Raw genomic sequence first — 12650 nt, forward strand, 5'->3', positions numbered from 1 at the left:
GGGTCGAAATCATCAATTCTGGATACCAGCTGCTGACCGCTTATAGACGTTTTGATTCTTCATAACTATCGAGTGGGATCAACATGTTTACCCGCTCCCGCCTGTCGCTGTCGCTGTCGTTGTCGCGTTTCTCGATACGACACCAATCAAGATCCCTAGCCACGACTATCGCACCCACCGAACATGACTTCTCACACGTAATCATCGGCGGCGGAGTAGTTGGCCTCGCAATCGCCTCCCGCATCGCCCGTCTCCCCGGCGCATCCCCAATCCTCCTCGAACGGAACGCACACATCGGACAAGAAACCTCGTCCCGGAATTCTGAGGTCATCCATGCCGGGATATACTACACTCCCGATTCCTTGAAGGAGAAGCTGTGCGTGAAGGGAAAGTCGATGTTGTATGATTACCTGGAGAAGCATGGGTTACCGTATAAGAACTGTGGGAAGTGGATCGTGGCACAGACACCTCAAGAAGGGGAGTATTTGCAAAAGATGCACCAGAAAGCGCAGAGACTGGGTGTACCTACGCGATTTATCGGGAAGGAAGAGGCAGCGAAACTAGAGCCGGATGTCGCCGCACTCGAATGTGCGCTGGAATCAAGCAGCACCGGCATCGTCGACGCCCACAGCCTGATGACTCACCTTCTCGGCTCCTTCGAAGATTCCGGAGGTGCCGTTGCGTATGGTACAGCAGTAACCAGCATAACCCCTCTCGCTAACGGCACCAGCGGCTACCAGATGTCATCCCTCTCTTCCGACGGCGAGGAAATGACTATTACAACCTCCTCCCTCATCAACGCCGCCGGTCTCGGTGCCTTCCAAATCAGCAATATGCTTCTCCCCTCCGACCGTCACTTCACCCCTCACTACTGCAAAGGGAACTACTTCTCCTACTCGGCTTCACATCCACGAACACAGAGACTTATCTATCCCGTCCCGAAACCGGACCTGGCGGGTTTGGGGACGCATTTGACGCTTGATCTTGGTGGGCAGGTTAGGTTTGGGCCGGATACGGAGTGGCTGCCTTCGGATATTGACTTGTTTTCTCGGGACTTGTATCGGGTTTCTGAGGACCGCTTGGATGAGATGTACGAGGCGATTAAGCAGTATCTGCCTTCCACCAAACGCTCCGAACTCGCTGGATCCTATTCTGGGATCAGGCCGAAGCTGAGGGGGGATGGTGAGGGAATGAGCGACTTCTATATCAAGCATGAGGAGGGGTTCCCGGGGTTTGTCAACCTTGTTGGGATTGAGAGTCCGGGGTTGACGAGTAGTTTAGCGATTGCGGAGATGGTTGAGGATATGCTGAAGTGAAGACTGAAGAGGAGATGTTTCGTTGTAAGTGAGAGAAAGATACCCGTTATATGGGATATGTGAAAGATCAATATAGTCAAGACCCAGCGTTCATAGTCATCCATTTCATCATCCGAACCGAATGGCTTCCTCTGTTAACGATAGTGAAGAAGTATGAAGAGACGGATAGTCATGAGCGTAAGGGCAACTCTACTTGTGGCCCTAAACCGCAAATAGACGAGTTCTTGGGCAAGGTGAGTTTGGTACCTCTTTTCGAGCACTCCGCTGCAACTTGACAATGCTAGCGCCCCAGCAAATCAAGTGGATGTATATACTATTAGAGTTGCGGTCGACATCCTGGCGTGGGATCATTTTTCTGAGCGTGAGAGGCACGAAAGAGATAAGAGGGCCGTGATTCCATCATATCAAGCCTTTTTCATTGTAAATCATACGTCAGGGGGCTAGCTAGGCGTACCAATAATATACTCATGCCACGGCCCACTCTTACAAAAGAACGTGATGGCGAAGATGCGAGCGATATCACCCTCCGAACGCCATCTCCGAAACTCTCGCTATACCTACTATGATTCCTCGATCTCTCGCAGAATCAGCATAGTCGTTCATAAACACCCTCTACAATTCTTCTTCCGGCTCTCCCTCCCCACCAACATTCATCAACGCCAACACACCCGCCTGAGCCTCATCATTCACCGTCTTCCCATCAGCATCCCACCCGGCCTCTGCATCTTGAGCAAGCACCACAGCACCACGACCAAAAATAAACCCTTGAACTTCCTCTTTCCTTTCCGGACTTTTGCTTTTGTTGCTCTCCTCAATAAGGGCAACCTGGAGCCCGTGCTCCTTGTGCTCCTTCCGTGCAGTATCTTCGTCGGCGTCCTTGTTGGCAGCCTGCTCTTTGTTCTCCTGGGAACTAGTGACCTTGACAACAGCCATCCACGGTCCCTCAACCGGAGAAGGAGGGGCCTCAGTCAGCGGCCTAGCCATTTCGATGTCGCGCTCCTCGTGTTCCATCTCCTCATCGCTCGACTCGGTCTCCTCGTCCGTCTCCTCATCATCCTTGTCATCGCCCACATCAACATGCTGAGCCACGACCAGCTGCTTCTCTTCTTTCTCCTCCTCATCTTTGAACCTGATGTGCTTCCTCACCGGCTGTTCTTCCGCCTCTTCCTCCTCCTCATCAAGCCTCCTCTTCCTCACCATCAACGTACGAAGCAGGCTATCCTCACCATCACTATCCTCCCTCGGCTTCATAATACACAACTCCGGCATCAACGGGTCATCATCCGTCAAATCGATCACGGGAGCCCCAGCCGCCAACCTCTCCCTCGCCGCCCGCTGTTCCTGTTTACGTCTGTGCTCGGTCTCCGCACGACGCGTCATCATCTCCACACTCACATCTTCGAGCATCTCGACCAGGTCCCGGCAGCGCTTCTTGGGGTTGGCTTTGGGGAGTGGGATGTACATGAGAGGCTTCGGTTTGCGTAGCTTGAGTCGTTCGAGTTCTTTGCCATCGCGGTAACGGAATTCGAAGGTGGCGTATGGCTGGGTTGAGGGATCGATTACGGTGTAGGTCTCAGGTTCCCCGAGACTGCTGTGGTGGCTCGCGGGAGTGGGGAGGCCGAATGTGACGTCGTGTTTCATGTGCGTCCTGATTGCGTCGTCCTCGTGTATGGCCCTGCGATGTTGAACCTCGAATTCTCGGCTTCTGCGAACAGCGGGGACATTGCTGTGTCGAATACGGCAGATACGAACATGAATCGTGCCGAAGTTTTTCAAGACATCGTGACGGTTCTCACATTCCATACGCTCGTCTGCGCGAAAACGATTAGCAATGCTTCCAAGAATCCGAATATGTAGATAAACTCTCACCTGTAACCGCGCAAACACCGAATTGGAACGGACGGATTATCCCACGTCTCTCCGTCGCTCCCTCACAGATCCATTCTTGCGATTGAGGGTTGAACTTCCCCTTGGCTACGACCACGCCGTCGACACTGATCTCAGCAAGACAAGATGGGATGAAATGGTTGCCGGGAGCCACAGGCGTGACACCGCGAACACGGTTGATGTGAATGGTGAAAGCTTCACCGGCGACAGATTCGACATAGGACGTGATCGTTGCCGTGGAATCAACGGAGACCACACCCAGTGGTTCAAGAACGGCGTTCTCGCGCCTGATCTCCACCTCGAATCCTTTGAAGAAGAGCATGACTCCGATGGTGACCAATCAAGAGTGAGGCGGACTATATCGTTCACGGAAAGGTATTGGAGTTATGAGCCCACGGAAGAGGCAAGATGCACCGCCTGCACCGCCGCCGGGCACCTTCCGACCTCATGGTGCCATACCCTTGTCGTTGCTCAAAGGAGAGGCCCAAGCGTACGCGTGCAGGTGAACCCAGTGCCAGGTGTTCTGTGACTACGAATACGAAGACCACAAAAACTAAGAATTCTTCTCAGGTTCAACGCCTTGACTTCGAGTTGAACGACCCGTAGGAAAGCAACAATCCATCGTCGTCTGTCCTTAATCTAACCGTTCCCACAGCGCCGGCAGCTGCTGGGCGCGCGTCGTCGACCGGCCCTGGTCTACTCGTACACCCCAAAACAACAAACACCAGAGGTCCCCGGATCGTTGCAATTGAGCGCCCGTAATCGACGTCTACCTCAATTCCAATCTCATCATGGCCTCCAGGAACCCTCATCATTCAGCCGGCACCGTCCGCCGCCAACTTTTCCGCCCTCAGAAAGCCGTTGCGCCGACCCTCAACGGCAATCCAGCGGCCATGCGCCTCCTCTTCGGCAACAATCAGAACCGTGGTGCTTCGCAAGACGTCTTTATGCAACCACAAGACGATATCATCATCTATGACAGTGTATATCACTCGCTGGATGAGCAGCTGCCGCTGCCGGAGGAGGACTTTGAGAACGAGAGTGAGTGATCATGAATGCGCGAGTGAATGCCGAGAGATACGGAGGGCTAATTGCATATATAGGGGAAGAAGCACAAGATGCGGCACAGATCAAGGCAATTTACACGAGTGGCAATGAAGACAAGGAGCTTGGCGAGGCGGTACGAGAGCATCTGAAGGAGAAGGTCCAGAAACTTTTGGAGGAGGAAGCGTGGATCATGGCATCCACTCCGCTTGAGGATGAGGAGTATTAGGGACTGTGTGCGAATCTTTCCGCTCTCGCAACACATCAATTCCTATTCAACCAACGACGGTTTGGTCGCATCTACTCAGCATCGGCGCCATGCACACCTATCCCACCACCGCAAACAATCGAAAAGTCATAACTCATCGCCAGCACCTCGGTTCGATCACGTCATGGTATCCCTTTCACTACACATACGTGCTATCGATGGGTATGGCACACGTGGAGTACCCCAAACTGGAATGAACTCATGACGTGGTCTAATAACGGGAAACGCTGAAGTCTTTCCTGGTTATTCAAGTGTGGTGTGCCCTTGTTGAATCAGCGAAGCGACAGCAAGCCGGCCCCACAACTACCGATATTCCATAGCCAGCTCTTGCCAAGCTGGCGATCGAGGCTTGAACGATGCATACCCTAAAGCTTAGATCATTGGTATATCATCTCCATATCAACCCCCCCTCATCTCAAATCAGCCCCACCCGTCGCCCCCAACCTCCCCCCCGCCGTTGTCCGCGCCCACCTTTCCCCACCAACCCTAACCTCCTCCACAAAACTCCCACTATTACAAACCGTAGTCCCACCCAACACGACCCTAACCCCAGCCTTCATAGCTTCCTGACTTGCATTAAACTTATTCACGACCATTGCCTCGGCGTACGTAACCCCGCCCACGAAGAAGACGAGGACGTCTTGGACTCGCTGCTGGCTTGGGGGATCGGAGATGTATGGGTGGGTTGTGGTTGGTAAACGAGAGCGGAGGAGGGAGGTGAGTGTTTCCGATAGTCGCGGCGTATGCTGCGTATAAACGTTTTCGACCCCCTTCAGGCCTTTCATCCCGCTTCTCGCCCTCCCCAGAAATCCAGTCCCTCCGAATAGATCTTCTTGTCTCTCTCTCTGGCCCGCATACTGCAACAACCTTGAAATAGTTGCGACCTGGTGGGATGGTATACCGGCGTTGGAGAGGAGTGAGAGGAGGGTGGGCAGCGCGGAGGAGGGGTTAGATTCGTAGCGGAGTGCGTAGAGCGCTACGAGCCGGATCTTACTCGCGTCCGGAATCGGCTGCTGTATAAGCCGTTGTACCGACCTCAAATCCGCCGTATGATTATCATTACACGCCAAACTCTGCTCCAACTCCGACGTCTCCAACAAATTATCCCCTTCAACCCTCCGAGATAGTTCAGACACAAGAGAAACATGTTTACTCACATTCCCACTCAACCTCCGAAACTCGGGATACTCCTCCACGAATCTCTTCATGTCCGCGATACTCTCGATACTTTTGTTCGTTTTTGCTTTCGATTGGTATGTGTCGACGTATTCTTTGATGTTTGCGCCTAAGTCGCCAAAGTTTTCGTACATGTTGCTGGCGAAGAATGGATCCAACGTCCCCGACGTGGATAGGACGACCTCGGTGCCTTTGGGGTTGTCGGCGGAGGGGGGGAGGGTTACGCGCCCGTTGGAGATGCCGAGGAGTTCGTGAACCATGGCTTGGTAGGTCCATTGTGTTAGGAGGGGGGTGACTGGATCATTCTTCCGATCCAGAATCAGTAAGAGAGGTTGTGTCTCCCCTCTCCTAAACTCAAACAGCGGACTTTCTTGTCCCATCACATATTGAACTTCCTGTGCGAGTTTCTTCCCCATTGCCGAGTTCTTCTCATACCGTACCACCGGTTTCTTCTTCAGTGACAACAGCAACGAGACCAGCCCCTCCGTCGAACGAACGAGCGAAGGCGGGGACCAGGTGGAGGGGGAGTCAGAGAAGAGGGTGTATTGAGGAGGGTGGATGTTGAGAGATAGTAGGTCAGGGTTTATGGCGAGGTAGTCTGCGAAGAACTCTTGGACGGATTTGACCATCTCATATTCATCCGACTCAGCCAGTCGTTCAAGGGAAGATTTCTTGATGATGTTGCTGAAGTATAGGTAGTACTCCCCGTATTTCGGGGCGCGTAATTCGTCGATGAAATGTTGAATTGATTCTGGTGTCGGACGGACGAAACAGATACATTTCAGATGACGCATCTTCTCTCGCTCGGCGTTCTCGAGACGACTGTACGTTTCATTTTCGTCAGCACACGATCCCATCGCAGCCGAGAAGCTGAACATACTCTGTTAAAAAGACTTCTTGTGATAGCAAGGTTGACTGCGTCGTAACCATCGAAATAATCTGCGTCTACACCCACCATACCGTCGTCAGCGCCCTTCTTGTATTAGCGATTGATCCACAACGAACGCACCGTATCCACATCGAGGAGAAGAGCCTTCATCCCCGACGTGTCTGCAATCATCTTATTGACATAGTTCTGAACGGCTTTGATCACATCCATTTCGGTTTATCGTCTTGGGGGTGTTGTATGACGGTGCACTGCAGTCGCTGCACGTGCACCGTCGCGGTTGCCGTCGCGACCCAACCGAAACCTTAATCTACCCTTTCAATCCTCGGCCCAACAATCTCCTTCGACCCCAAATACCTCGTCTCTGTCCTCTGATCTCTCAAGAAACTGGGAGTGACCGACAGACGAAAAGGGCCAGGATGATCCAAGCAATCGACTCCTTCTTTGTGTCGTTCTGCGCGAAATACGGCCTCGGCGCCCCCGATAACATCAAACTGGTCGCCTGTATCTTCGCCTCTTACCCCCTCTGCGGCCTCCTAAAACGACTCCCCACTCAATCGACTAGAAATGCCTTCAACATCCTCGTTTCCCTATTCTTCCTGGTAGGGGTGTTTGATCTCTGGACCGGGTTGCGAACGATTATGATTAGTTCCCTTGGGACGTATGGGTTGGCGAAGTACATGAAGGGGGGTGCGATGCCGTGGGTCGTGTTTGTGTTTGTCATGGGCCATATGAGTATCAATCACATCCACCGTCAAATCATCAACAACCCCGACGTTGTCGACATAACCTCCATGCAGATGGTCCTCTGCATGAAACTCTCCTCCTTCGCCTGGAATATCTACGATGGACGCCAGTCACCATCCTCCCTCTCCTCGCTCCAGACCGATCGCGCACTGAAAGCGATGCCGACTTTATTGGACTATCTCGGATACGTCTTTTTCTTCCCGAGTTTCATGGTTGGGCCGAGCTTTGATTTCGTGGAGTACAAGCGGTGGTTGGATCTGTCCATGTTCGACATTCCTTCCCCCTCTCCCTCAAAATCCTCCGCACCGCACAAAAAACGCCGCCGCATCCCCCACTCCCTCATCCCCGCCCTCCGCCGCGGCGCCGAAGGAGTCTTCTGGCTCATCCTATTCCTCAAATTCGCATCCTGGTACTCAACAACCTACGCCCTCTCCCCCGCCTTCGCCTCTCTTCCATTCTGGCGGCGTTTGTGGTATATGCAACCCCTCGCATTCTCCCACCGCTTAAAATACTACGGTATCTGGGCCCTCGCGGAAGGCTCCTGTATCCTCTCCGGTCTCGGGTTCAACGGGTACTCTCCTAAGGGTAAGCTGAGGTGGGATCGAGTCAAGAACATCTCTGCCCGTGAATTCGAATTGGCGCAGAATAATAAGGCGTTGTTGGAGGCATGGAACAAAAACACGAACAAGTGGTTGAAAAACTATGTTTATGTACGTGTTGCGGCGATTGTGGAGAAGGGGAAACCTGGGTTCGTCAGTAGTTTGGTGACGTTTGGGACGAGTGCTGTTTGGCACGGGTTCTACGGTGGATACTATCTCGCTTTCGGGACGGCCAGCTTTATCCAGACACTTGGGCGCTGTACGTGTCACCCTCTCCCTCTACTCTTAGCCTGTGTTGTGAGAAGCTAATATGGATACCACATAGATTTCCGCCGCTACCTCCGGCCCTTCTTCTTCACCCCAGACATGTCCCACCCCACCCCATACAAACCCCTCTACGACATCCTCTCCTGGGCACTAACCCAATCAACCTACAACTACCTCGTCCAACCATTCATCATCCTCAACGTCCGCGAATCACTCCGTCTATGGGGCAGATTGGGATTCTATGTACATGTAGCCATTGCGGTTTGTCTTGCGTTCTTTAATTTTGGGGGAGCGAGGTGGTTGAATAAGAAGTTGAAGAGAAGGGCGGCGAGGTCTGGGAAGGGGGAGAAGAAGGTGAAGGAGTTGGATGAGAGGCATAAGAGGGAGGTCAGGGAGGAAGAGAGGGAGCCGAAGAGTTTGGGGATGGCGATGCCGGCTGAGACGAGTCCGATTTTGGAGTAGGGAAGACGACCAGAAGCAAATGAGGAAGCAGGCGTCCTGATACGGGCTAGAACAGCCTTCAGAACATATCATAACGTAATTGTATTATTAGTCCATGGAGGTTGCGTCCATTCATTCATCCCTACACAAACCTCTCCACATCCATCTCCTCAAAATCCGTTTTGAGCACCCTCTCCCTCTTCGCCTTCGGCGCCGGCGCCTTCTCATTCTCCTGCACGTAAAACTTTCTCAACAACATAATCGCCTCCTCCCTCCAAAACCCCGGAAAAACACGATACGCCGGATCGGGATCCGGATCAGAATGAATCTTGAAAACACTCCCACACCCACCAAACCGGTCATTCCCACACCCGAAATACACTCTCCGAATCCGAAGTTGCCTCAAAGCAGAAGCACACATAACGCATGGCTCAACCGTAACATACAAATCAATCTCCTCGAAAATCGATGGAGGGTGGCCTAAGGCGAGGATGGTGTCGATACCGATGAATTCGGCGTGTCGGGTGCCGTTGAGGGATTTGTTTGTGTCGTTCATACCGCGGGCTATGACTTTGTTTTGGTGGACGAAGACGCAGCCGACAGGGGTTTCGTCCGTGTTGAGGGCGAGTTCGGCCTGGGAAGGGTACGGTGTTAGTGGAACTGATCACGAAAAGGGTGGTGGGTGCAGTAAGGAGTGGGAGGTTTTGACGTACCATGTCCAGGGCGGCTCTCATGAACTCATGATGTAGTGAATCTTCCGTCTCCATCGCCATCCATGGAGGTCCCAGGTTCTCTCTGCTGGAGGATGTTTACTTTTTGCGTGTCTACGTTACACCTCTAATTTTGTGACGAAACCGATCGCGCTTTGCCAAGTTCGGGAATTCCAGCGCAACGTTGACATCGAACACCGGAAACCTCGACGTCGACCGACAATTGAGCATAGCAAAAGATTTACGATGGCATCTAAACTTGAAGCGACGTTAGCGAAGATGCGTTCGCGTTTGGAAGAGAAGAACTACTACGACGCTCACCAGGTGATTTCGTCTTCGGTCCAGTACTGTATGTTAGAGTACTAACGACGAGAAATCACAGACCATCCGTACCATCGCAAACCGTCAAGTCAAGCAAAAGAACTACCCTGCCGCAATCGAGTTGCTCTACTCCTCCGCCCAACTCATGCTCCAGTACGAGCAAGGCGCCGAAGGTGCCGATTTGGGGTTGTACATGATCCAAGTCTACACCCTCGCCGAGAAGGGCCCAGACCCAACTACACGGGCACAAACTATCCAACTCCTCCGCTTATTCAAGCCTGATGAGCCAGGGCGGAAGACATTCATCAAAGAAGCACTCGCGTGGTCAAAGAAGTTCGCGGAAGTGAAGAGCGGCGATCCAGAAATCCAGCATGCGTATGGCACGATTCTAGTTGGTGAGGATGAGATAACAGAGGCGGAGAAGCACTTGATTGTTGGGAACCGGGAGTCGCCAGTGGTGTTGGCAAAGGCGCTGTATGAGTGGTATACGGAAGACGAACCACATATGGCGCCCATGTACATCAGCCGCGCAGTCCTCCCCTACCTCGCCCTGGGAAACCTCGAAGCCGCCGAACGCTCGCTAGACGTCTTTACCAACCTCCTTTCCGCACCATCACAATCCATCTCCTCTCCAATCGCGGATACAACCATCTTCCCTTCCCTCCCCCTCCTCAACTTCCTCCGTCTTCTCACGTTGTCTGCGGCGAGAGGAACACCCGATCTGTGGCGTGCGTTGAAGGGGAGGTATGAGCGGGATTTGAGGGATGTGAGTGCGTGGGATGAGGTGTTGGAGGGGATTGCGGAGGTGTGGTTTGGGGTGAGAAAGCCGAGGCCACAGGGGAATATGTTGGCGGAGTTGATGAGTGGGATGTTTGGTGGTGGAGCAGGGGGAGGAGCTCCGAGGGGTGCACCGAGGTTGGGAGGAGGACCTTCGGTGGAGGGATTGGATTGATAGAGTGTAGGAGTTATATCTAATTGCATTATCTATAAGATCTGTCTGCGCCTCCTCCCTTGAATAGAATATGGCCCACCGAGAGCATACCTTGGTGCGAATGTCCCTGTTCTTGGCGACTATACGAAGTGTTCCGTTGACTTTCGTCACTCAGCGATGTTTCGCCTCATACGCCCACAGCTGGACATCACTCATCATGCCCCATCCACCTCCTCCTCCCCATCAAACGATCTCCTAACACTGACCCGCGCTTCCTCTAGCTTATCCCATAACCGTTCATTCCATATTCTTGCAAATCCTTGACTCGCCCTCATCAGTAACGCTTCTGGCGTCTCAAAAGTTCTTCCTCTTAGTTTTTGATCAGAACTTCGGTCGACCTGCGCTCACGCTCGTCAACACGTGCTCCGAAGGTGGCACAGAAGGTTTGGCGAAGAAAAACTTACGGTCCATCCAGAAGCTGACAATGTTACAGCCAATGTTTGATCTTCGAGTGTGACGATTAGCACCGATGATTGAGAGTCGGACGAGGTGTCGATGGAGTTGGTGAATGGAGGGCCGTATTCGGACTTGAATGCGACTAGGTCTTCTGATAGTGACATATTGCAAGCAAGCAGGAAGGATGAGGCGAGGAGGCAGAACGAGGAAGGCTCTGGGTTTCGGGGAGATCAGGGGTTAAGGTTGATGTGTGATGCCGTCGCTCGGCATGGAACTGACGGGACACCGGTATGAAGACACCTTCTTTGAAGATTCAATCATAAAGAGCATTTCAAGATGCTTCGTTCAGTCAAGAAATCGTTTTCTTGGAGGTATGTCCTTATCGATAAGCCGAGTGTTGCAGTCCAGTTGACCCGTATACCGCACCGCACCCATTCGCAAACTTAAGCACCGGCCATGCTCTCGAAGCTGATCGCACTCGCTGGCGTCGAAGAATCTCACAGACTCCGTCTAATCCTCGCCTCCACCCTTGCTGCTATTTCAATCGCCTACATGCTCCTCCGCTCCCTCCTCAAACCCAAGAACAAGTTTGACGTCGACGGAAAGGTATTTTTCGAACGCGGTGCTGTCAACGCTCAAGCTAACGTTCGAGGAATAGCAATGCGTTGTAACCGGCGGCTCTCAGGGAATGGGTCTTGAGATGGCAATTGGTCTTGCTGAACGTGGTGCAGACGTCTGTATCATCGCCCGCACCCAGTCTAAGCTTGAAGCTGCCATCCCACTCATCGAGGCTGCTCGTCTTCGTCCTACGCAATCCATTACGGCACTGTCCGTCGACGTGACCGACCCTGAAGCAATCTACAACGCTTTGAGCGGCCTGCCTAGGTTGGATACCGTCATCTGCTGTGCCGGCGGAGCCCACCCCGGTTTCTTCGTCGACCTCCCGATCAGTGTCCTCAAGCAAGGTGTCGAAACAAACTACCTTTCCGCACTCTACACAACCCACGCCGCTCTCCGCCTCATGACATCCTCCACCTCCACCTCCCCTGCCGGCCCTAAACACGTCTTGATCACCTCCTCTGTTCTCGCCTTCCTTGGTATGTCTGGATACAGTGCCTACTCTCCCCTCAAAGCCGCGTTGAGGAACTTGGCAGACACGCTTCGTCAAGAAATGTTGTTATACCCAGAAATCAACGTCCACGTTGCATTCCCCGCAACGATCTACAGCCCCGGCTTCGAGCACGAGCAATCCCTCAAACCAGCCCTGACCCGCACCCTCGAAGGCGCAGATGAGGGTCAAACCCCCGCACAGGTTGCTGACGCGGTCTTGAAGGGTCTGGATCGTGGAGAGTTCATGATTAACACGGAGTTTTTGGGGCGGATTATGAAAGGCGGCATGAGTAGTCATTCGCCGAAGAATGGACTGATTGGGTTCAGGGAATGGTTGTTTAGTTGTTTGGCAATGGTTGTGTGGCCGGTTGTCAATTGGGATTGGGATCGTACTGTCAAGAAGTATCAGGTGGAGCATGAGAAGAGGCACGAGCAGACGTCGGAGTGAACGGTGCTGAGACATCCACTCAAGTTAGATCTCTATCATAGTG

At 52.9% G+C, this 12650-nt stretch overlaps 8 protein-coding genes across 8 annotated transcripts; 4 read left to right on the top strand and 4 right to left on the bottom strand.

The window, feature by feature from the left end:
• Window positions 1–82: 82 nt before the first annotated feature.
• SAICODRAFT_28703 (FAD dependent oxidoreductase) lies at window positions 83–1373 on the top strand (the record flags this gene model as incomplete). The annotated part of the gene is made up of 1 exon (XM_019167203.1): window positions 83–1373. A coding segment is annotated over one exon (1234 nt), but the record flags the coding sequence as incomplete, so codon positions are not given.
• A 328-nt stretch (window positions 1374–1701) lies between these two features.
• SAICODRAFT_68944 (uncharacterized protein) lies at window positions 1702–3830 on the bottom strand. Its single transcript, XM_019170435.1, has 2 exons — window positions 3186–3830; window positions 1702–3127 (listed from the first exon to the last, which is right to left on the bottom strand). Exons 1-2 carry the CDS (start codon window positions 3523–3525, stop codon window positions 1929–1931), a joined length of 1539 nt encoding a protein of 512 aa, XP_019026692.1. The 5' UTR covers window positions 3526–3830; the 3' UTR covers window positions 1702–1928.
• Window positions 3831–4925: 1095 nt separating this feature from the next.
• Window positions 4926–6809, bottom strand: SAICODRAFT_68946 (Sec1-like protein; the record flags this gene model as incomplete). The annotated part of the gene is made up of 3 exons (XM_019170436.1): window positions 6701–6809; window positions 6572–6636; window positions 4926–6513 (listed from the first exon to the last, which is right to left on the bottom strand). Exons 1-3 carry the CDS (start codon window positions 6788–6790, stop codon window positions 4926–4928), a joined length of 1743 nt encoding a protein of 580 aa, XP_019026693.1. The 5' UTR covers window positions 6791–6809.
• A 187-nt stretch (window positions 6810–6996) lies between these two features.
• Window positions 6997–8652, top strand: SAICODRAFT_22989 (MBOAT-domain-containing protein; the record flags this gene model as incomplete). The annotated part of the gene is made up of 2 exons (XM_019166665.1): window positions 6997–8182; window positions 8249–8652. 2 exons carry the CDS (start codon window positions 6997–6999, stop codon window positions 8650–8652), a joined length of 1590 nt encoding a protein of 529 aa, XP_019026694.1.
• Window positions 8653–8773: 121 nt separating this feature from the next.
• On the bottom strand, window positions 8774–9404 carry SAICODRAFT_4823 (cytidine and deoxycytidylate deaminase zinc-binding domain protein; the record flags this gene model as incomplete). Its single annotated transcript, XM_019168921.1, has 2 exons — window positions 8774–9265; window positions 9345–9404. The coding sequence occupies 2 exons, from the start codon at window positions 9402–9404 to the stop codon at window positions 8774–8776; spliced, it is 552 nt and encodes a 183-aa protein (XP_019026695.1).
• A 134-nt stretch (window positions 9405–9538) lies between these two features.
• Window positions 9539–10665, top strand: SAICODRAFT_68948 (DUF410-domain-containing protein). Its single transcript, XM_019170437.1, has 2 exons — window positions 9539–9665; window positions 9724–10665. The coding sequence occupies exons 1-2, from the start codon at window positions 9588–9590 to the stop codon at window positions 10612–10614; spliced, it is 969 nt and encodes a 322-aa protein (XP_019026696.1). The 5' UTR covers window positions 9539–9587; the 3' UTR covers window positions 10615–10665.
• A 143-nt stretch (window positions 10666–10808) lies between these two features.
• On the bottom strand, window positions 10809–11213 carry SAICODRAFT_22991 (uncharacterized protein; the record flags this gene model as incomplete). Its single annotated transcript, XM_019166666.1, has 2 exons — window positions 10809–10991; window positions 11058–11213. 2 exons carry the CDS (start codon window positions 11211–11213, stop codon window positions 10809–10811), a joined length of 339 nt encoding a protein of 112 aa, XP_019026697.1.
• Window positions 11214–11505: 292 nt separating this feature from the next.
• On the top strand, window positions 11506–12607 carry SAICODRAFT_32995 (NAD(P)-binding protein; the record flags this gene model as incomplete). Its single annotated transcript, XM_019168252.1, has 2 exons — window positions 11506–11655; window positions 11708–12607. The coding sequence occupies 2 exons, from the start codon at window positions 11506–11508 to the stop codon at window positions 12605–12607; spliced, it is 1050 nt and encodes a 349-aa protein (XP_019026698.1).
• Between the last annotated feature and the right edge of the window lie 43 nt (window positions 12608–12650).

This window comes from Saitoella complicata (assembly GCF_001661265.1).
Source record: "Saitoella complicata NRRL Y-17804 unplaced genomic scaffold SAICOscaffold_2, whole genome shotgun sequence".
In the NCBI taxonomy this organism is placed as follows: domain Eukaryota; kingdom Fungi; phylum Ascomycota; class Saitoellomycetes; order Saitoellales; family Saitoellaceae; genus Saitoella; species Saitoella complicata.